Here is a 25,546-nt window from a genome sequence, read left to right as displayed (position 1 = left end):
TAACAACCAATTAATGAGCAGCTTGCCCCCTAGTTAGTGGCGATCAGCTGCTCCAAATGGTGACATGCTAACTGCATGCTGTGATGCAGGAATAAATAGTGTGTCAAAAAGTAGAGTGAATCTATTTCCTTGCTAGGTTTTATTTATTTTTTTGTATGAGTGTGATATGTGGAGAAAGAGAAAGAGAGATGACAATAACAGAGATAAAGATTCTGCGAGGACAGAAAAAGGGGAAATGAGAGAGAAGAGCGAGACAAAAACAAAAGAGATAAACAAGAGAGCATGTTTCGGTTCGTTTCTTTGCCTTGAATGAACTTTCGAGGATGTCTGTTTCGTGTGATACGCGTTGTAAGAATTACACAGAAGCAGACTAAAGTGGCCACCTCTTTTCATCCCAGCTCGGTGAAAGCCTTCTGGGATTTATGTAGATTCCCCAGACTCTGCAAAGCCAGACACACAAAGATGAGAAAAGATCCAGCTTTCAGGCTACGACAGCACAGAACACCACAATACTGCCGTTTCACTGCACATGCACCCCACATCTGGCAACAAGATCTCTCCTGGGACGTCCTTCTAGATCTATGTGCCAAATGCAGTAACCTGTAATGCTGGGGCATTCTTTGCCATAGAAGCAGATTGCAAATGATGGAAAAAATTGCTATATATTCCATTAAATAGTTTAGATGCTAATGAATGAAGTGTGACACTGAACACGATTCCACTGTCCAAGGCAGACGTTAAAAGGAAATTTACTTTATTGCCTGGTCTGCCTTGGTTCACTGCTTTAAACATCGTAAAAATCTTCCTGAGCTACGATCATAAGCAACAAGACTAAAGGCCAGTCACCGCAAGATCTGAGGCATTAAACAAAATCAACTTAGCAGCAGTCCTGTTATATTGCCAACAACAATAATATATTTATCCTCCTCTCTGAAAAAGGGTCTTGTGTAACCATAGGCCATTGAGTAAAACCTGCCGACAGAGAACCTGCAAACACTTTGAGCCAAAATGGAATGGTGTCAAAAGGCACCCAGCGTTAAAGCTCAGTGTCTTTTTGGGCTTAGTTCTGTGAAACTGTGATTGCTCAACTCCCTGTCACAGATATCACATTCGTTTGGAATGTTGGAAACCTGAGCCACGGCATTAACCATACGGAGCTCTCTTGGCACTCAGAGAAGGAGAAAAGGGGAACTCTTTATGAAGACATTATCTTGTCAGATTAGTCACTGAAGCCATCGATAATGTTGCGGAGTTTTTGGTGTGGCAGTTTTATGGGAAAATAACCATGTTTGAAAATTACACTATTTATTCTTATCCTCAGGCCAAGAAAAGCCCTCCTGAGTCATATTGTATTGCTGTCACTGTTGCTTAATTAATACTTTGCCGAATCACAGGTTTCCATCCATTTAATAAAACGTTTTTGGGATGTTGGATAAAAAAATTGTGACTTAAAGAATAAATCATTGCACATCTAAAATGTTGCTCTGGATCTGCCACCAAACAAGTGTTTTGTCTGTGCTCTAAACCTTAATGTACAGTGGCTACAGTTTCCATGTATTTAATTTTTTTTATTTATTATTGTTTTCTTGGACACCTGGGATAGAAGGGTTGCTTTATTCACAAACTGTAAATTCGCAGCTTGAGTGGAAACAGAGCTATTGACATACAAAATAAGCTTTATTCACACTCAAAACTGACTTTCTTTTTTCCAAACTAAAGCACTTTGAGACAGAGCCTACACAGAGACTACAGGAAGGAAAGTTCATCCCTAGAAACACTGGTGACTCCACCCAAAGTCAATGGAGGAGGAATCGGATCGGTTATGTTTCCACACCCTCCGGATTTAAGGATGATTCGTAAAGTTTGTAAGACAGATGACGCCCAAGGAATGAAAGCCCATCTATGAGAAGTCGACTGTTGTCTTGGGCAGCAACTCGACTCCACAGTCTACATCCAGTTTACCACCTGCTGTGGTATTTGCATAGCAGCGCTAGTTCCCTAAAACTCAAATATCTCTGGTGTTTTCTGTAAATGGCTTTCGGGAAATGGCTTCTGGGATACCACATTTGGAATTGGCACTTTTTAGTAGTTGAGGTTTGAAGAATGATTACGGCACACATGAATGTGTTTAGAGTCAAAAGCGACGATTTTCACTGATAATTCTTTGAGCACATACGATTATTATAATGTTTGAGGTTTTTTAACAATACCTAATGTCAGGTCAAAATAAAAATAAAAATGTTAGCCAATATAAAGTATATAACAAAATATAATAAATAAAAAGACCACAGACAGGCTGGGAAAATCGCCTTTGTCTATGCGATTAGCTTTCATGTGATTACTATCTGACCTTTTCTCCCTCTATTAGCCTTATTAGCATTAACAATGTGGCCGTCACATCGGGTGTGAGGACTCTAAGCCTCTCTTTTTCATTTACCTTCTCAGAGTTCATTCACACTAAAGTGGTGTGGAAGGTCTCAGGGTGACCAGACCTTCTGGAGCAGATGTCATTAGCGCGTGTCACCCCTCCGATTTACCGTCCTCGCTCAACGTTAACAAGCGTTCACGCTGTTTTATTGGAACACAACTCCACTGCAGTGGATTTTTCAATAAAATTTATAGAGCATGAAAATGACTTCGGTTGGGCAAGCAGGGACTGCAGTGGAACAGGGGAGAGGAAGGGTATGAGAGGCTGGAAAGACCATGGGAAGTCTGTTGGCCGATCGGAAAAGATTGCCTGGAAATGACCCCGGTGTCCATCAGCCAGTGAGAGGGGGAGCACTTCAAACATTTTTCAAGGCTCAGCTCTCTCAGTCCATTGACCTGTGTGAGTGTTTTAACAGGCTGCTAATTAGAAGAAGGAGTCCCATGGGAGATATTACCCCAAACAGAGAGGCAAAATACAAATATTGGTATGTAAACTCGGCACTGTAGTGGAGCCACATGTATAAAAAAATAGCTTTTTTTCTAAAAACATTTTCTGAAGCGTTCATTCGTCAAGTGTTAATTGGGAAATATTTGATTTGTATATTCTCCACCTCCACCTTAAGGTAAACTTTCCATCTAAAGACGATAAATGAAGACATAGACCACACATACACACACCCGCCGAGGTCTCGGTGCATTGCCCAGGACGGTAGAAACATTTCGCAGCCAGAATACAAATATAACGAGACTAACTTGTCTTCCATCCATTTCCATTGTTCTCAGACGTGCTACTAAAGCCTCGAATAGGCGGCTGTCCAAACCTTCATCAACAGCAGGCTGTGTTTTTTCTCCTCCCTGCCACATGTTCCGCACAGCGTCTCTCCCAGAGTGAGCGGGGAGCAGACAGGAAGCCCCTAAAACTGTAAATCTGAAGCCCAGGTTGCCGATTCATCCTGCTATGACATGTTTATTGTCTTTTTCTGACCGTTGTCCTCACTCCTCCGCCATTTTTTTGGATGACGCCAGTCTCTCCCTACGACTCCAGAATCACTTAGTGGCTTTCTTGAAAAGCTCATTGTGGTGTAATCAGCGTTTTTCACCATTTTAAAGTCATCAGACGCTCAGCGTGAGCCTTCAGAGTGGCTAATTGCGTGTGAAGAAAGTACCTCTGTGGCCACCGGCCACGCGTTCCCTCAAGAGATCTTCCACAAGAAAGATGGTCAAATCAAATCAAAAAGCGATTAAATCAGTTTTATCACATATTTTCTAAGCCTAACAAGGGTAATTTTCAATGGTTATTCTCAGTAAATGATAAACAATGTGCCTCGTAACCTGCTTTAACCCTTATCTGTGCCACAGCACAATGACATACCACAATTAAACATCATTATCTAAAGTTTCCAAGTCTATTTAACTAAGGGAAAATTGGGAGCCTGGCAAATGCCACAGTGATCGTAATTACTTTCTTTCAGGGGAAATTAGTTTATCCAACAATAACAATCACCAAAGTCAGAAATTTAAACATATTTCATCAGCTGGTTTGTTCCACTTAAATGACTTCAGACAATGATTGAATTTAGTTATTGTTACTGTACAGGTTCCATAACCATAATTACCACAATAAAATGCCCATTATACTGTCCCAGTTCCAACTGGCATTCCAGTATATATGGAAGAAAACCACTTGCTCTGGTACCTTGAAACACTTATAATAAATTATAAGCAGCAGAGAGGGGGGAAACAAAACTTTCCACCTGTTGTCAAACTTAGAAACACAAGACACATTCTGTCCAGATATCCACCTGCTGAGAGCCATTAGCAAAACCAAACTGTGAGTTGCAGAGGCAGGTGCAGGTTTTATTGTCTGGCAGAGGATTGGATAATGCAGAGGCTTCTCGCTGATAACAGCAGAAGGTGCAGGCGCTGACACTGTAACTGTCATTAAATCAAGCCAAATCACCTTTATTTATATAGTGTTTTTAACAATACAGATTGTGTCAAAGCACTGTACAGTATTAAATAGGAAAATAGTGTGTAAATAATGCAAAAAGAGTTCACTTACAGGAGTATTTAAATTACATTAAAAAATATATATATTTTGAAAAATATTGGGATCCGAACAGTTGATGAGCAACCATTGACTTCCATAGTATTTTTTTTATTCCTACTATGGAAGTCAGTGGTGCTCATCAACTGTTCAGATCCCCAACATTTTTCAAAATATCTTCTTTTTTGTTCAACAGAAAGAAACTCATACAGGTTTGTAACAAGTGGGGGATGAGTAAATGATGAAAGAATTTTCATTCCAAAAGTGAACTACTCCTTTAAAAAAAAAAAAAAAAAAATTATAATAACAATTAAGTTTTCTTGACTGGGTTTCCTACATCTATTATTTCATTAGCTCGGGCACAAATAAGGTCAAAGGTAAGCTCTGCTATCTCTGTAGGTAAGCTGTGTATAAGTCCCCTGTGCTGTAGATAAGCAAGAGAGAGATGAGATAACGTCACTTTAAATATACAGCACAATTTGTGAATTGCATAGTTAAAGCTTCACATAATGTTTTAAGGAAAATCATATTTTATAGCAGTTGAAATCATTATGAAATCATTATGTTTTAATACTCTTTTGTTATGATGTGTTGAATAACATACACACGGGTATTATAATATTACTGTAATGTGTTGTTTGACGTTACAGTACATTGAAAGTTCATATATTTTAAATCTACAAAATTCCACCTTCAATATTACAAATGTATAATATATTTATTTACATGAAGTTAAAGTTTCAATAGAAATAACATAAAATTAAATCTCACACTTTAACCATGTTTAATATGTTTTACATAAATATGTAATTAAATCTAAAATTAAGTGCATTTAATATCAATTTAAAATATATTACATTTGCTTTTATTTTCATTTACATTCAACATGCAATTAAGTGGTTGAAAAAATTTAATTCAGTTCCACTAAAGTATATTCTTTAAGGTTTATTATTTTCACAATAAATACTCATACTCAATAGTATGCTAATGTATACTTCTTGTTTTATAAGGGTCAGGTTTATGAACAAAATGAAACATGATTGGTAACTTTACTCTTATTAAGTGAAGGTGAGGAACTGCAGTGTCTGTACTGTTTTGTAAATGCTTCACAAAACTGTGTGGCACACTAAGTTTAAGTTATTTTTACTAATTCATACTAAAACTTACATAACAGAGAAACAAACACAAAATATGTCAATTAAAGCAAGCCAGTCCCATGAACAGAACAGATGCAAGAGTTGGAATTACTCAGTGTTTAGGGATGTTGCACCAGAATAATAATAGTCTCTATAGACATAATAAAAGTTCATAAGAGTGATATATCTATATGTGTGTCCAGTTAGAGTAAGCAAGAAAAACACAGCTGAGGTGCAATTTCCGACCAACTGTCTACACTAGGCTCATAAAAATCTGCAAACACGGCTGCCGTTACCGTTCTCCTTCATCTAACGCCGCTCTTCTTTTTAGTCCTCACTCTGTTTGTTTTTGAGGCTCTGCAATCTCTCCATTTCCCACCCATCACTATGGGAACCAGATACTGTATCTCAGCCAGGGCTATCCTGTGGAAACAGCTCACTTTCTCAGATAAATAAACGGTTACCGTGAGGCCGCGGGAGGAGTGGAGGGAAAGGGAGAATCAAGGAGAAGGTAACGCCGCAGGGCCAGGGAGCTGTGAAAAGCATCAGGAGTGGTGATCCTTATCACACTCTCAAAATGCAGCTGTGCCCCGGCCAGTAAACATCTCTACTGATCTAACCACAAGGAAAAGGGACCACCAGCTACTGTAGAGGTCATTTCCTAAAGAGATGGTGTTTTTATTTAGTCCATTAATTTGATTTAACATAACACCTCTGCATAATGAACATGGCATCATTTATATGACTAACATGTCCTTTGTTCTCTTTTTATATATATATTTATATATATATATATATATATATATATATATATATTTTTTTTTTTTTTTTTTTTTTTTTTTTTTTTTTTTCAGTTTTAGTTTATAGTTTAATGCAAGTTTTAGTAATTTTGTTGCTTGCTGCATTTTTTGTTTACTTTTTTTAGAGATACTTTTAAGCATTATTTTTATATCCGTTTTAGTTTTATAAATTTTAGTACTTCAACTTTTAATTTCAGCTAGTTTCCAAGGCAACATTTCTTCGTCATCTAATATTTATACTTTATTACAGCTTTATTTCATAATATATATATATATATATATATATATATATATATATATATATATATATATATATATATATATATATATAATAATAGTTGTAGTTTTAGTTGAAAAAATAAAGTAACTGACACAACAACAGTAAAAAGCTTACAAAATAATACATTTTAAAAGATTGTTTAAAGAGTGATTTAGGTTTTTGGGGGACTTTGTTGTCAAATTTACTACAAAGTTGTAAAGTATTTGGATGTAATTTTACACACGTAAGATTAGTTAGCAATTTTCAAAAGGGTTTACGGATTAGGCCTCATTCATGTCCATTGTAAGTGCCTTACTTTGAACCCGATTTTTGCTTTCTTTAAAGAAGACAATAAACAAGTCAACATTTTGATATTAAGCCTGAAATATTCCTTCATGTATTGGTCTCGCCTTTGATTTACCATGAGAGTTTGCATGCAAAACAAACTTACCAAAAGCTTAGATGGGACTTAGATGTCCACATCTCATCTAAAGAGGTTAAAAAATTAAGTTTCATGTTGGGGTATATTGTAACCTTATCATTACACTTATCAAACTAGCTTATAAAAAATCAGAGGAATGTTTGAAGCAGTCTCGCTGAGCTTACGGTTAAGACTCTCTCACGCTGCTGGACTCTCTCCAGCCCTAACACACAGGAGGAAATAAATAAAGAGGGCCATCAGATTGATCATAGATACATTCCTTTTATCCAAAGCCAGAGCCCTGTCCACTGGACAGCATAACATATGGAGCTTCAGTGAAAAGATCTGGAAAAGAAACACCAACACATCCTGAGATGAACTGAACAGAGTGCCCAGAGATATCTGCTGTGATTGGCAGCTGCCTATGTCAGGCCAGAAAAGGAGCCACATAGTCTGGCTGAAAAAGCATGACTGCTTTGGCCTTGTCTACACACTGTTCTATTTTTTACCACACGCAATACATCTTGGTCTTAAAAAATATATAATAATAATAAAAAATCAGCAGTAGAGAATGACCTGAATGACCACAAATAGTACCTTAAGTATCATGACATAACACAAATAGCTTATGAGTTAAACCTCTATTTCCTTATAAGCAAAAATACTGGTTTTGGTATGTTTGCTTTTCCACATTTAAAAAGAAAAAAACAATAATATACCTAAGCGGGCGTGCTTGAGCAAAAAAAAATTGTTTGTCACTCCCACGTCGGGATCCTTCTCACATTTCTCCATTTCATCAAACATTATATTGTATATGTTAGGGAAGTTACTTAGGAACTGAAGCATTGCATTATACACAGTATATTATTTATATCCACTTAAAAAATATATATATATTTTTATCAGTGCACACCTATAAGAAATTAATGTTGAATCGTATGAGATAACTGCCAGTTGCAATTTGTCAAGCACACATTTTTGGAGCAAGAAGTGAAAAGAACTGTTTACAATCCTTCACAAAATGTGCATAAATCAATATACAGATGGCTGACTAAATTACTAAAATATAGCATAATATGCAGAGCAAGTAGAACAGAATAGCTGAATGAATGTTTAAGCATTATTCAAAATATAATTAGAAATATTTCAAAACTTACAATAATACACTCTATAAGGCATGAAAACCTTTTCCTGGAATTAAAGTTTAATCAGAATAGAACTCGATCAATGAATGCATTTAAGTAAGTGTGCTTAACAAAATGAATCTATTATTGATTATGAAAATCTCTGGAGAAAGGAAACTGTAAGACGACCATGCATTTACTTTCTTAAAGGATCTTTCCAAATCCATGACAGTATGGACCTTTTCATATATGTTAGCATTTGCTTTAATTGCATTCTATCTTACCATTTGATGCTATTTTTGGGACTTTTGCACATTATTTTGAGAAGGTTGAGTCTAAGCAATTGTTGATTTAAAATTTAGCATTTAGAAAAATATTTCAGGAAAATGTCCTATTCTAAGTTCATTCACGTCTTTGATAGCGAAGCTCCACACCAGGACCACCATGTTTGTGCATGTACTTTATATGGCAAACTCATTACCACATCCCTGGATTTCCCCTTCTACTTTCTCACAGCCTGGTATTTAAGGAGGTCAGAGAGCAGATGCACTTTCTGACCACAACTTGGCCTTTTTTACACAAATTTGGGAATCCTGGATTAAGTGGGGTCAAGTCTGATTAAATCAGATGACTTGGTGCAGTTTTTTTTTTTTTTTAACTGCGTGAATTAACATTCCCAAATAAATCACTGACACTGTTAAAAACTTATTGAATACCTAAATATTGAATTGATTTGTGTGTGTGTGTGTGTGTGTGTGTGTGTGTATATTAATAACATTTTGACATCTGCATTACATGACCAGCTCAATAGGTATGTATTTTGTGATGTATTTAACTTGCTCAGTATTTCACCTGATACAATACTGCATGTGTTGATCTAGTATGAGTCCAGCTAAACATGACTCACAATAAAAGAGCTAAAAGACTAGAACAAAGATAAAATCATATTCTTGCTTCAGCAAATGCATTTTATCTCACGCATGCATTTATGGAAACTATTAGATAGGTTTATTGGAGGGTTTAGTGTATGTTTTGCATTATTTTCAACAAAATAGCAGACATTTCATTTCTGAACTGCCACAAAACAACAACCTTTGTAATAAAATGTTGCCAGATTCACCTTCATCTGTTTCTGATACAAATGAACATGCTTTTAGTGCCACTCACTGGACATTTCACTTTGTGTAATGAAACATGCAAAAAGCTATTTAATAATATCATTTTGCAGAAACGTGGCCTCAGGCACCTTTTCCCAATGAGCCTGGATTTCTATTTTGTGTAGTATTGGATTTAATACTCTAAAGCTTTGTCTAAAGTGCCAGATTCTTTCATTTTGCTAGGATTTTCTTAACTCTTATCTAAACTAACCTATCAGCCTCGTTTTAGCATTCTGATGCCAGTACATACATTCACAGTGTTGAGTATTAATCTAAGTCAATAGCCTTAAGCAATGGCTCTGTACACCATTGCATCTTGAACAAGCCTCTACAGTTCCAAACCACTAACAGTTACAAATCAAAACATGGTCATGTTCAAGGACCACAGATTGGGTAAATAAAGACAAATACACATAATTTAATATAGCCATTAATCACAGAGAGCCAGTTGTTGCGAGAACTATTGCCTCAGAGACGATGCACTCATGCTAATCGCTGGTGGTACTGTAAAAAGACCTTCCGGAACTATCAAGCTTTAAGTACCAAGGTGGTACCACAGAAACAAGGAGCAAGAGAGATGCAGATCTGTTTATCAGTCAGAAGATATGCTGTATACTGCCAGCTCTGTGTTGTTCCTTTATTCGCTAAATGCTACCATGACTAGTCTGTATGCAGGTGAGCCAGGACAAGCTAAGAAGAAACTTAATAATTTTAGCCTCTAATTTGATTGGGCATGCTAAGTTCAAAAATAACATCTCGGTTACGTATTGTAACCCTTGATTTCTGAAGGAGGGAATGGAGATGTTACATCAGTGATTGACGAATTGGGAATTTCGCCAAAGAGACCAATCCACTTTGAGAGTAAACTAAACAAGCCAATGCATGTGATTATTGCATCCAGCTGCCGCTGATCACAGTGAAGTATAAGTAGGTAGCCGGTTGAGCACACAATCAAGTTTTCACTAAGAAGCCGAGCTTGTGTCCCAGCCACTTAGTGGTACAGTAGTACAGCAGCCATGGCGATGGGACGTGACATCTCCGTTCCCTCCTTCAGGGATCAAGGGTTATAATATGTAACCGAGACATTCCATTTCAGTCTGTCACTCTCAATGTCACATCAGTGAACAACGAACTGGGAATCTCTACCAAAGCGCTACGGATGCTGCCACTTCCAGTGTCCTGTACAAGCCGCCCGGTCCCTTTTTAGGTGTAAGCTGGGGCTTGCAACAAGAAGGCCAGTCACTGTTGTCGTAGCACTACCCACTCAGTGAGTTAGGATAACACTACCCATTTGAGGTGAGAACACAGGAGGATACCGGCTCCACATGAAGGCTATAGAATCTACAGAACATGTTCAACTGGCCTGCAGCTCTACAAATATCTGTCAGCAAGGCACCATGAGCCAGCACCCAGGAGAATTCAACACTTCTAGCTCGCGACCTGAAACAGCCTTTGCTCCAACCCTTGCTGAAAGAAGAAGAGCATGACTCTGATCGGAGATCTTCGGGGGTCCACTTGATTAAAGAAACACCACTCTAGGAACAGCTTTCACTTTAAAGCATAAGCGTGTCTGGTAGCCGAGGCTTTCGCCGAAGTGATGGTGTCAACTACCTCTTGGGGTAGGTCACCTAGAACCTCCACGTCCTATCAAGGGACTAGACATGATGTTACCAGAAGTCTGGATGCGGGAGCCACAGGATGCCCTGTCTCTGAGTCAGTAGTACCTTCCTCAGAGAAATCTGCCAGGGTGGGGCTGTCACGAGGAGCATGGTTTTCTCTTTTCCCAGTTGACCTGAACAGGCTGAGGTGCCTGAGCACCAAATACCTGGGCGCGCACAACTGATCCCCAAGACTGTGCTAGTATGAGCCAGACGTCGAGATAGTTGAGGATGTGAACACCCTGATTCCTCAGGGTAACAACTTCTGTGTGCCTTTCTTGGGTACAATAAATTAGGGGCTGAGCAATGACTGCCTTCACTGATGTTAACTGGACACCCCTGAACTTGGGGGGACGCTGGGTGACCTGAATCACATAGCCGAGTCTGATGGTTCAAAAGAGCCAGCAGGCAGACTGGAAAGTCTTAACCAAGCTTCCAGATACTGTACAAGCGGGACCAATGGGACCACTGATGTACCGGCAGTGGAGCAGTGAGGTGGAACACAGGGACCTGGCTCAGGCAGCTCGTGGACCAACCGAAACAGGGTTTGAGTGTGTGGTGCAACACTAACCTGGTTTCAAGGTTGGGCAGACAGTGCATGAGAAGGGCCTTTGATGATGCTCTCTAACCACCCGCTGCTTTTCGCAAAGCGACAGAGGAGGATGAGTGTGATCCAGCTGTGGACCATTCATGACTCTCCATGCCTTCTTGAGACCCAGAGATATAGAAGGTTGCTCGTTCGTTGAATGTTTGGGTTTGGGTGGGATGAAGCAAAACAAAAGAATCTCCACCTGGTGCAAGCAGTACCAGGACTGCAGCTGCATCACTACTGACCACTCCACCGAGGGGATCTCCATATACCAAGTGTGGTGAGGGAGTAGGAGCTAGTAGGCCAGTTCCTGGGGTGCTGAAAACCAATGCGGGTAACTCCAAGAAACCAATCATCCAACCTCTAGGTCTCGGAATGCAGTGGAGGTTTCTACTCGAGTCCTACTCTCTCGGCAGCCCAGGAAAACACAGCCATCATTTCCGCTCTTTGTGGAGGACCCAGCGCGTTGTTTAGGGATCTCAGCTGGCTGTGAAGTGCAAGAGGAGTGGCCATCCCAGGGAGGTTGGTTCCTCCACTGTGGTTGCTGCCACTGTGATCCTCAAACTGCCCAAGCAACTGCCAGGAGTAGTCCTCACCTGAATTCTGCCAGGAAAAGAACAAGATCATGGGCAGAGGCAACGGGACTCCACCCCTTCACTACACATGATGCAGTGATCGTGCTCATCATCCGGGGCCAGGTAACAACCGCATCCAGAAACGCATGGGTGAAATGGCATGTTTAAAAAGACATTCACCCATGAATGCTCTTTTAGGATTGCTCTTTTGGTTGAGCTGAAGCAAACAGGGTAGATGGCCACCGCAACACTACAGGAGTAGTGCAGCCAGTAGTTTGCACCCACTCAACGAAAGGTCTACCAACCTGCTGTCGTGCCATGACAACCACACAGAGTAGCTCCTTTGAGAGGGCTGACTCATTCGACACACGAAGCTTGGCAGGAGCAGAACGATAACACTGCTCGGCTCCGAAGCAGAAAGCTTATTATGTGCTGCACCAGCGGCCTACTTTTACTCATGCTGCGATCAGCAGCAGCTGGATGCAATAATTACATGCCATATGCATTGGCTCCTTTAGTTTACTCTCGAAGTGAATTGGTCTCTCTGGCAAGATTCCCAATACGTCGGTCACTGACGTAACTTTGAGAGTGACCGCTTGAAAGAGAATTGGCATTTTATATACTACCAGAAATTCTAATATCTGTTGTCTGTGTTTGCAGCATTCCAGACTGCTTTTGGAATTATTTCCATTCATGAAGCAAACATTTTTTTTTTTTTTTTTTACTTAACATTTATTATACATCCCCCAAGAAAAACATTACATTGTGTTTGGTTTTAAAATTAAAGCAATGTATTGTTTGCATGCTAAAATTTTCTGATTTGTGTACAGGTACTCCCTTCCAATTGCTTATTTTGGTCATGTTTTTGTTTAAACTCAAATACTCGCTATTAACAAACCATTAACTATATTTGCCTCAATAAAATCCTAATTTTCTGATAATTAATACTTATTAAGTTAGTTGGTAAATTTAGGTATTGAGTAGGATTGGGTATGTATAATATGGTCATGCAGAATATGTGCTTTATATGTAATAATAAACAGTCAATAAGTTAATAATAGGGATGCTAATAAGAAACTACTTCATAGTGTGAACTGGTTCCTAAACTAAAGTGTTACCCTTGTTTTTATTTCACATTTAATTTAGTCAAATTTTCATGACAAACAATCATTTTTTAAAATTTGTAACATTTTATTTTATATGTTTTTGCAAATAAACTCTTCATATATATATATATATATATATATATATATATATATATATATATATATATATATATATATATATATATATATATATATATATGTATATATATACACACACACACACACACATTAACAAAGCAATTGTTGCATCATTGTTGCATTAAATACCAGCATAGACATATTTATATTTTCTTACTTTACTCTAGACCTGTCCCACATTTGAACAATCTCTATCTTTCTCAATCTCATTTCCTTTTTCCCCTTTTCCCTATGTTTGGCTTGGCTGAGAATCCAGTCCAAACACTTGCCCTCCACACAGGCACCGCCCTAAGCTGAGGTCATCAGTTCTGAACCTATACCCAGGCAACAGATAAGTCATCAAGGAGAATAGATGTGGAGAAGAACTGTCGCGCCGAGCAGTGCACATGGAATGTGTCAGCGTTTCTGCACTGTTTACAGCTCTGTTTATGATCTGTGTTAACAGTGTACTGACACTTTAACTGGCTTCAAAACAGCCGCCAGCACGAGGGCCATGAATCTAGGCCGGCAGCAGACCTGTGTTTCACCTCATAAGGAGAGAGCAGGGAATACCTCCTTCCAGACGCTGTTATCTATGCAATTGCTTGTGTGTGTGTGTGTTTTTTTTTTAAAGAACAACAAGAACTTTTAAAAGACAAAAATATATTTGTAGTAGATACCAAAATAATCATATTTTCTCATCAAATTATTATTCCAAAATTAATCTGATGTAATTGAAACCTAGTAAACTGGTATTTTTGCAGCATTTCAACTCTTTTTCTCCCTTTTTTGTCACAACGAGCAATTTTACCTAAACAAAAACACATTATAGAAAATATATTTAATCAATTATTTTATTTTATTTTCATTTAGGAAAGAATCATGACAACATCACATTTTACACAAAAAGTTTTTTCATAAATAAATATGCTACCAAATTATTAAATAATAATTATGTGACAAAAAGACTGCTGAAAATTTTCCTTTGAAATAGGAAACAATCATTTTGGTCAAATAATAGACTGCTTTCAAAACCATTTAAAAAAAAAATCTTACATAGCCCAAAGTTTTGAATGGTGGTGTATATTTTCAGATTATTAAAATGTCCTTTGTGGTCCCTCAGACCTCAAAAAGAACATGAGAAGAACAGGGCTTCTTCAGTAAAACACATACTCTTTTCAGGACCAAAAGAATTTGGTTTTAGACATAGAGGTACAGATGTTTGTCATGAGCTCTATTCAGCTGTCTCATCCCTGACTGTAATCTCAGCAGTACACTCTCCTGGCAGACTAAATGGAAAATATCCGGCTGATGTTTATTCTGGCAGATGATAGAGCTGAGAAACTCGGTTTCTTGTGTGTGCATGTTACCTGTTAGGAACTGTCATTCGTTTTTTTTTTGTTCTTCAGTGTGACAGGTCTATAGTGACAGAGTGTGAAGTACATAAATATGAAATACACTTTAAATGACATAGTACAACCTAAGTGCTTAAAATAAAATCATTTTCAAAACAACTGCCAGTAAATCTGTAATAAAATAATTCACAATAACCATTGAACTATAAATTTTAAGTCTCCATCTGTAAAAAGTAAAACTCACTGGTACTTTGCGCCAAAAAGAAAAATTGCTCAATTGCTCACAATCTTCTGTCTCACTGAATCTTCATAACATCCCTCATTTATTCCAGTTTTGCCAAACCACAGCTGAGAGAGGCTGACACAAGCTTTCACTATAGAATAAAAGGCTCAATTAATTCATTTAGCTGTTTCTTCGCCTCGAGGGCCAGACATCAATAGGTGAGCAGACAATCCTCTTCTGTGCCTACTATAAACAACGCTGGCTGGTGCTGACTGGGGAAACAGGTATCAACAAGGGTGAGTCTGAACAGCACTGCAGCGCTGTGATTTAAGAGAGGCGTTAATGCCATCAAGAGTGAAGTCGACTATGTCTTCCCCTCGAGGCTCATGCAGAAACAGCCAATAAATTACACAATTGCATGATATATGATAGAGCTATCCTTATAGCAGTAAAATTCACAGCCAAGGAACAGCTAGAAATGAATAAGACACACCTAAGACCAAAACATGCAGTGGTTGCAATTACGTTATTGAATGAATATAGTGAAAAGTGGTTATGTCAGTGCATGACCCAGCGGTTAGCACATATGTACCCACATGTATGCTTGATGCTCATGTGGGTAGACTCTCTTTTTTTATTATTAAACAAATCTCAAACAGAGTAGAATGATACTCTGTGTGTGAATCAGATTTCTGAGCAGGAGACACAAAGTTTGTGTTGTGAAAGTCAGCCAATTTATCTTCAGCTGGTTCCCGTCAGAGATGGGGAGACTGCTTTATTTCTGTATCACACTAACAGTGCAGACAATGAGGGATGAGATTCCCCATGTTCCTAAGAAACAGCTTTGAATATGTGAAGTGATAACATGAACCTGCCTGAATTTTTTTAATGTAGTCTTAATAAGATCATGATAAGTTGTAGAGTGTGTAGGAGAAGCAGTTTGGTGCAGAAGCATCCCAGCTTCCACCAAAACGCTCAAAAGAATACGTCTCCATCTTGAAACTTTCAAAATCTCCTTTCAGAAACAAGCTCAAGGTTTTCTGTTCTTGGGCTTGTGAAGGGAATCTGTGTTCCATTATGTATCTGTAATATCAACCAAAAGCCTCAAAAATGAATGTTTTGCCTAAGGGAAGCTGAGAAAGTCCACTGAAATGGCCAATATTAAGTCTTAACCATGCCTTTTTGCCTTGTATGTTTCCTGTACAGTGGTAACATTTTTTTTTTTTTTTTATGTTGTCCCTTTTCAGTCTCTTGTGGGATGAAGCAGTGCCAATATTGTTCCACACACAACAAACAAAAGAAAAATTTGTTTTTGCAGTTGTTTGGTTCATTTTTCATGGATCTGTGAATGACCTTGATTTTATACTCCAAATTTTATACTCCAAAATGTGTGTATAATTTGACAATCTTTGTAACTTAGAAATCCAAACCATCCCAAGAGTCTTCATGCTATCCCTCCAAAAAAAAATTTTTTTTGATTATTCATTCTATGAATAATCTTCCACATGTAAGGTTACTCAAAGATAATATTGGATATTAAAGCTGGAAGTGAAAAATACTTTCACATCCAGCAGGTCTCACACACCACCAGTCTGAGATGATTTCAAATGGAGAAATGTTGTATGGGTGAACACATGACTACATATATTACATATAATCAGCTGAATCTGAAGCATCCCAAATCTTGTGATGATATACATTTTTTGTCTAATCAGAGATATTCTCCATCAGATTTCATGCTGTGATTGCAATAATATGGATTTCCTCTCAGATCTCCTTTTAGGTTCAGTCTGTCGGTTTACTGCCCATTAGATGATTTTATACACAGTCTGTGAGTTATCAGGTTTTCATAATTAAACAATCAACTGGTTCATAAAATAACAACAATAGGAACACTAACACTTCAGGCATATTGCTCCTTGGAGTTGGAAATGATTCATGAAAAAAAAATGCTTTAAATGCCAGTCCCAGCAGGATTCAGCTCTTGAAAGGAACGTGGCTTGATATTCTCTGTTCATGTGCCATCGTTCTGCCTGAAATATTTCTATCCTGTCAATATACACTTTTCATATATTGGCCTGAAGCTGTCAGTGTGTCCTTGCATAACAAGCACATCATTGTATTTCAAAACAATGCTCAAGCGCTCCGACCACATGTGGTAAGATGGGAAGACAGAACTTTGGACAACGTCAAACATTGTCAGACTGAGGAATAAATTGTTTTGACTCCTATTTACAATCAGCATTGGTGTCCGGTTCTTTCCAAACTTGACAATTACGAGGAATTTTAAAAATGGAACCATAAAAAATGACGTCAGGTATTTTTAATAGTACTCTCTCACAAACTGGGCACAGCATCGCTCCATCAATTATGAGCATCCCGATGGAGAGGCATACTGAACGAACCCCTTGAATTCAAAGCAGCATTATCATACTCTTACACATACCATCCCGCGTGAGTGCGATATGTGTGCTAACGCTCATGTTTCCAAGCCCGAGTGTGTGTGTGGTGGCGTCTAGTTAAACGAGATACAGATGGCTGGTTTGGGCTTAGTGCGTTGCAACCTGGCAGGCATCAGGTTGAGTTTGCTGTAGAGTATTCGACTCTAGAGCCAGGCTCTCCTCTGGAAATATACTCACCCCCCTGCAGCAGAGCCCCAGCGTGGGCTTTCCGCCAGCACTGATCTCGCCAGGAGGTCTGGGCCTTCTCAAAAATACACAGCCAGCCCCACAGGTTTACAACAGCCAGCTCACTGCACCCTTATATCTCTGGTTCTCCTGAAGAGGCTGGGCTTGTACATCACAGTCTGATTCCAAACTCTCAAAACCATTGTTTTTGATCACCCTTCGTGTCAAAAAAAGTCCAAAAGAGCTGCCAGCCAGTATGGAGCAACATGAAAGAGCTAATGAGCTCGCTAGTGGAAAAGATTCATGTTGTACAATCACAAACAGGTGGTTCAGAACTGCTAGGTGTTCGCTGTATTTGTTTGATGCATCTGCAGATGATGATGGGGAAGACACTTTTGAAAATTCCTCTCCAAGAATCGCACGCATATGAGAAGGTCTTGTTCGCCTGTGGTTTACAAAACAAGATGAACAGCAGTAAACACTGATAAGCGTTCTGGGAAATGCAGTCACTGGATGAACCGCTGCACGTCTATGATGGTAATTCATCGCCTTTACACAGGATTGAGGCAGCAGTGCAAAGTGCAAAAGCTCCGTAAGGTTTCTCATCTCACATCTCACCCTCTTTTGCTTGATAGGTGAGACTATTTGATCCATCGGCAGCTTTGAAGATTAGAGACGTTGATTTATAAAAGCCACGTGGGAGCTAAAACATTAACTAGTGCCTTTTACTGCTACTGGCATAGACAAACACACAAACAACTGAGATTACTGTTGGCTGATTATCGACAAAATCTGACAAACAAATTTATCACCCTTCTGTGTTACTGAATGAAAGGATTTATATGTTAAAATCACTTTTTAATATTAAACGTAGTGCTTTAATTTTGGTTTTTCAGAGAAAGAATAATTCCCCCGAAAATTTTACTCCTATTTACATTTGTTGAACAGCATGTAACTTTAACTGCAATATTTTCTCTGGTAAAGAAAATATTTGAAAGAAGAAATTTTCAGCTGTCTTTGTCCATACAATGAAAGTCAATGGAGTCCACATATTTAAGTACCATACAGCTCCAGTGGTTTAATCCATGTCTGAGCCCAAATCAAATGGCAATGTGTTCTTCCTACTTAACATCATGACACAAACCCCAATTAATGTTTGATATAACTGATGTGTTGCCGTATTTATAGGAGTATGGATCAATTGTTAAATGGATAGTTCACCCAAAAATAAAAATCATGTCATTCCAAACTGGAAATTCATTCATTTTCTAAACACCAAGAGCCAAGTTTAGGCTCCCATTTACCAAATTTAAAGTCTCTATATACAGTATATGCGATGATCAGAAGGTAAATAAAAGTTCAGTTAAATCTGTCTATCATATATAGCGATCATGTCTTTTCTGAAGACTTGGATTAAAGCACTCAGTACACATGAATATGTTTTACAGTGACTTCATGAAGTGTCAATCTCTCAGAACTTTTACTTTAAGGTGAACTAACCTTTTAAGTTTCAGTCTGTTCAGCATAGAAATTGATCGTATTAAACCACTGGAGAATGAACTACTCTTACACTACCTTTATGACAATTTTAAAACTTGAAACTCCACTGACTTTTATTATATGGGCAAAAACAGCTGAAACATTCTTTAAATATCTTCTTTTATGTTCTGCAGAAAAAAAGAAAATCAAAATGTTGTTAGAAACAACATGAGGGTGAGTAAATTATGGCAGAATTTCAGTTTTTAAAGGAACATCCATATTTACATTTGAGAAGAGCAAACGGGCAGTACTTAATTTTCTTCTAAAACATGAATAATGTATTGGGAGATTCCCTCAATGGGGTCACCTAATTCATGTCTTCAGAATATCGATCGACCTGCACTGCCAGGCAAGAAATTCAGATTCAGGCTTAAAAGAGCTCTAAAACACTTCCAAGTGTGCATTTGATGTTCAAGCAGATCATGCAGTAACTATGTGAAACAATATGTTCAAACTGGCAGAGTCATATTGTGGTTTGGCAAGTTGTAGGGATGTTAGGGAGATAAACGTAACTTTGTGACAGAGAAACAAGTACATGCGGGAAATACAAGAGGAGCGATTTGTTTTACTTCCAACAATAGAGGACTGAGAATCATCCCTGATTCATCTAAAACCACAATCTGAGATTCAACACATCCTTCTGTCATCAAGATTACATTGCTCTTAAACATTTCCTTCTCTTTACTAAAACGTTCACATTTTACTGCCCCATTTTGTCTGCTCCAGTGAAGCTTGTAAGTAAACCCTCTTTTATAAGTATATTTACATGCACAGTTTAAATCAAGCTACAGCAGGTTATTGTGTATCTGAGCTACACTCTATGCAAGTATAAATTACACAATGCATAAATACACACTGTCTGTTTTTTTAACAGCAGGTGTACATTGTAAAGGCAAACTGTAGTCCAATTAAAGGGTATGCATGCTGGACAAGCCAAACTGCAGTTGTCTTTTTCTCAGGTCTGTTAATCTGACATTGCAGTGGAACATTTTATTTTAAGTGCCTGTAAATCATTCAAAATAAAATAAAAAGTATAACTTTGCAACATAAACACGGTTACTGAACTGAACTGAATAAAGACTGAACTGACTGAGCTAAAGAAATAATTTCCATCTTTAGAGCTGCTGTAGAGCCCATTTGATTTTTTTTTTAATTGATTTTATTAATTGATAAACATTGACACCGTTATGAACTGAACTGATTTAACACTGAACTAACTTGAGCTGAATAATAACACTAGTTTCTTTTATAGATATGCTCAACAGCTGAAATTGAAGTCGCTTCATAACTGATGAACAATATTTACAACATTATGTTCCTGTTTATTACTGTGAAGTTGTTTTGAAAAAGAAAACTTGACTTTAAAAGGATTTTTATGTACTATAATGATTTAAATGATTTTCCCCCCAAGTACGGAGTGACATTCCCATTTCATTAAGATTGCCTTCCTCTCGTCACTTTGTATTCTTGACAGGCTTCAAACTGTGGCTCAATCCATTAAAAAATTATACCTCTCGATGGCATAAGCTGATCGATATCATAAGGCCACATTAACAGGGCACTCAGGGTTTATAGGGGTCCTTTTCCACTCAAGGATCCAATCAGTTAAGTGCAGTTCAAGTAAAACCTAGGTCTCTTTGCAGTTCTGCTTATTGATCGCTATCTATCAAACACGCTCTCTCAACACTATGTTTCACTCGCTTTAAAACAGCCCTTATTATCTCTGTTTCAAATCCATCTTTCCTATATGTTTTCTTATTATATTTAGTAAGTGAAATTTATAGCACAGCATCCCCCGGTTCAACAAGCGTTTTGGTGAAATTTCCTTTCAGTAAGAGTTCGGTCTAGTACATGAACCAACAAAGACAATCGCACTGAAATACTCCGCAGCATGCTGGAATGCCTCTCCCACATACATCACTGCTGAGATCTACTACAGATCATTTACATCATACATTTCCATATTTCAGCTTGGGTTATGAATGAGAGGTTGCCATAGTGTTCCTGTAGATGTTTAGATTGCATTTGGCCCTCACACACACACACACAAAGGGTTTCCCTTGGGTTCTGCCCTGGCTCAGAGGTGTCACACAGCTCTTTCTTCTCTTGTTTAAGCTCTGTTTGCTTTAACGCTGCCCACCCCTTCACTCCTCTCTTTTCACTTCTTCACTTCTTTTCATTCTCTTGCTCTTTTTTTTCATTTCGCACTGGATCTGATGGCACTGTGCTCAGGAAAAATACAGCCGAGGAATGTTCGGCAAAAGCGTCGGCTCGCTGACAGCAAGATGGATGCTGTGAGTGACGATCTTTTGTGCTCCACGCAAGACTCACACATGCAGGCCCCGGTAAAAATAAAGTGTCAAGGATACAGGGGAGCAATTCATTTCTGCTGTGCGACAGTGGCGTCTCAACTGGTTTGTTTACATTTCCAGTTAACAGATACATGTTGTGCTTAGTCAGAGAGAGGAGAAAAAGAGCAAGCTCTTCTTTTCTAAGATGAGTCAAAACAGGCATTGAAAACTAACTGGGCAGGTGCAAAACGTGCTACAAAATGTGTGATTGATGACAGATGGTGACTATCAGGCTCTTTTCATTATAGTTATGATTCAGACTTGTTTATGCACAGCCAGACATTATTTGCCTGTCCAAATACTGCTTAAGTCTTTCTGCTATTGAACTGAACTGACTCATAAAAATATCATAATTATTTATCATGTTTTAAGATGCAGACACAGAGGTATGCTTTTTTTTTTATTAGAGATATACTGTTTAATACAGTGTAAGTGAAATCACAGAAATACACAAAGGGCATTGTAAGTGTATTTTGTTTTAAGGAATGTTTTAATCAAAAGGAATTATTTGCATCAGCCCAATAAAAGCCCATAAGCACATTTAATAACCCAGAGAGTTATCTTATGTATCCGCTTGCTGCTAAACGGTCTGCTTTAAGAGTGCTTCTGCATGGTTTGGGCCATCTTAAGAGCAGCCAGACAATTCAGTGCAAATTATGACAGTTGATTTCATTTATTAATTAGGTCTCTCTTCCATTCAATTAAGCATCATGGGTTTTATTTCTCTACTTTAGCTATAATCAGTAGACTAAATATTTACTTTCCTCCATCTAAGTTTGTCATGAAGTGATACTGTGTTTCAAATGTATGTGTATATATGCTAAATTTATTGTCATTATTACTAATTTTATAAATAATATTATAAATAATTATAATAATAACAACAACAAGGATCATAGTATGTAAATACACATTTGGCAATCTTACCAGCTCTGTCTGATGTAACTTAATTCGATTAATGTTTCATTTTAATTTTTATTTGCATTTTGTTTTTTAGTATAACGAGAATAAATAGAGAAAGTGTGAGTTATAAAGAAAAGTAATAATAATAAATAAAAGAAATAATGTCTGAAAATGTATTTCTAATGACTGATAAAATTGAGTGCATGGGCAAAACACGAGGCGGCTCGTTTTTTTTTTTTTTTTTTTAACACTATACGTGATATTGCCGAATATATCATAATATTTCCCCCTAAACTAATAATAATCACTACGAATATGAATTAAAAAAAAAAACTTCACTAATTTAACAGTAAAGAAATGTCTTGCGTGTGACACTACTTATAAAATAAATATTAACAAGCATTTTAACAAGCTGTAGGCTATTGGACAAACGATTACAATTTTTCTTTTTTTTTTCAAATATATTTTTGCACATTTTGTTCAAATGAATCGTACAGTAAACATGTAAGTATAGCTTAGTTTTTTTAAACTTAATTTTTTAACGTAAAAATTATTTAAAAATGTATTAAACCGTTTACAAAACAGACCTTAAAGAGGAGCTATGTATTAATAAATTAGCAATGTTCCATAGACATTTATTCAAACTATGTTTGATGCCGAGATTGGTAAAAATCTGTTGTTGCGTATAGTTATAAATCGTAATAAATTATATTTGTTCAAATTTGACAGCACTAAGCTACTTGCTGCTTACCTCCAAACCATTCTTTCAAATAAGTTTTAAATTTATATATATATATATATATATATATATATATATATATATATATATATATATATATATATATATATATATATAATTTCTCCAAATCATTTGGTGAATTCTCCATAAATCTGTCACTTATATTGTTGTACTGTAATGGTCCTGAAAGTTCCCTTCACTAGAAGCGAAACGCTTGCATTTAAAAAGAAAACACCCGCACTTTTTACTTGGCAGTCATGGCTGGTTTCTAACTCATCTCAAACAAATTGTACATGCGGCGAAAGATCAACGACATGTCTTTGGTGATGTGTTCTCGCCTTACCTCCAAACCATTATTTCCAAAAATGATGCAGAAATAAAAAGTTGGACCTACCGACACATTCGTTGGCTTCTCTGACGGTTGCGCGCTGCCAGGGTCGGTCATAGTGAAAAGGTTTGCATCTGTCACACTCTGGTCCGGCTGTATTGTGCTTGCACTCGCACACCAGGTTTCCATCCCGGTCTTTGACGCACCGTGACGCGTGTCCATTACACTTACATCTGCCTCCGACCTGCAGGTCTGACACGGCGTAAAAATAGGAATCTCTGGCCAGCTCCGAGTCATCCTCATTTTCGTCTCCGAAAGTGTGCAGTCGGCTGAAAGTCACCTTAATATCTGTGGCGGTCACCCAGTCCTGAAGTACGGGTGAATTGTCAAAGTCGTGCGCGGAGGGTCGCCCGTCCAGGGTGCTGAACGCGATCAACCCGCCGGAGAGAGGGTGCATGTCGGTGTGAGAATCTGTGCAGATGGCCTCTTGCTCGTTTTGCTTAGTGATCGTGGCTTTGCTGGGCTTGTTGAACATCTTTCTACACTGGGTCGAGTAGTACTGGAAAGGCACCCAGGACTTCCCGTAGTCCATCGATTTAAAGATAGCCATGGACTCTGGTCGCGGTGAGCAGAACTGCAAGCTCACGTAGGTCACCTCGAATTTCTTGCCCAGGGACAATGTTAAAGTGACGTTTTGAGGATACTGGATGTAATTGTCGGACTGCCAGCAGGTGAGGTTGTGAGGATTGTTCAGGTCGGTTAGGTAAGCAGGTGGGTGATATTTCTTCGGATCCGAAGCGTCGCACGTGTGGCAGTTTCTGTGCCTTTCATCCCCTTTCTCAGTCACCACACAGTACCGACTCGGTGTTTTGCCGCAGGTGCTGGACGCGCGCACTTCCTTCCCGAACGCCGCGTTGACGAAATCGGGGATGCATCTTCTGGGGTGACCATTCTCGTCGTAGCAAGGATCCGGTGGGGAGGTCTGAGCGGCGAACATGCTCATGCCGTATCCGCCGACAGTCCCTTCGACCACACAATAGAGAGTCACCAGAGTGACCAAAGCATCCGAGACCCTCAACATCATCACGCGCCTTCCGCTCTCCTGTGTGCTGAAACACAGCCGTGTCCTAATGAAAAGATGTTTTCACTGTTTGCAGATGGAAAATCAGCTGACAGTCTGAAGGTAACCAAATCCACAGCCGATATGACACCGAGATCAAACCGGTGCCAAATATCAAACTAATGCGAATCTAAATCTGACTCCAGCATATGGGCAAACTCTCGGATCTAAACCACAACGGAAGATCCGACAATATTTACGCTTTCACAATTAAAACAAATCTCAATTGGAGAAATCTCTACACAGGTTACTGTTCCTCCGTTCAGCAAAATCAGAAAAGTCACAAAACTATCTCAGTTCGTGCTGGCTCTCTTTTTCCGTGAGTATTGAACACGCGCTTTCACTTGTCTGGTTCTTGAATCTCTGCGCATGTAGAGGATATAAGAAGATCCCGTTAGTTTGAGCTCTAGTGAGATAGGAGACACTCACGTTGTCCCCCACTTTCTCTCTCTCTTCTCTCGCTCTCTCTGTATCTGCTCTATGGAGAAAAAGCCGGACGCGTCTTTACGCAGGGCTTTGAGCTCATTCATCTCCAGCAGTGACACTCGAGAGAACAACGACATCCACTGGTAGATTATCAATAAAACCAGCAGATGGGGATTGAACAGAAAATAGGCTAATAGAAGCGCAATTTGAAAATTAGTAAAACATATATATGTATATATGCTATCTTCGCTCTGTAGACTAATTGTCGCGTAATATATGTTTCATTTATAAAATAAAGGGTAGAAAAACTTTAGAGAGAGAAAAATGCTATTTTTAGCAACAACGGAGGCTAAATCGAGTACTACAACAATAGACATAGCACGTCTTTCAGCCAGACGTGCACAGAATGAGAATTAATAATTTTATTAGGCCAATTTGGTTATTGTGTTCTAGAAAAGTAACTTTATTAATGAGTTATTTGCGGTTGGTAGCTTACCTCATTATTTTATCTACAGCCTA

General features: G+C 38.3%; 1 protein-coding gene across 2 annotated transcripts in view; it reads right to left on the bottom strand.

The window, feature by feature from the left end:
• Positions 1–25,076, bottom strand: part of ntn1a (netrin 1a) — a 63,773-nt gene extending 38,697 nt beyond the window's left edge. For both annotated transcript variants that reach the window (XM_052558349.1, XM_052558350.1), the window contains exon 1: positions 23,548–25,076. In XM_052558349.1, the coding sequence (XP_052414309.1) occupies positions 23,548–24,565 (1,018 nt within the window). In that variant the 5' untranslated portion in view covers positions 24,566–25,076. The remainder of the gene's footprint in view (positions 1–23,547) is intronic.
• Between the last annotated feature and the right edge of the window lie 470 nt (positions 25,077–25,546).

The sequence above is a fragment of the Carassius gibelio genome, chromosome B6 (assembly GCF_023724105.1).
Source record: "Carassius gibelio isolate Cgi1373 ecotype wild population from Czech Republic chromosome B6, carGib1.2-hapl.c, whole genome shotgun sequence".
Classification (NCBI taxonomy): Eukaryota; Metazoa; Chordata; class Actinopteri; order Cypriniformes; family Cyprinidae; genus Carassius; species Carassius gibelio.
This window is presented reverse-complemented; position numbering and strand designations above follow the sequence as displayed.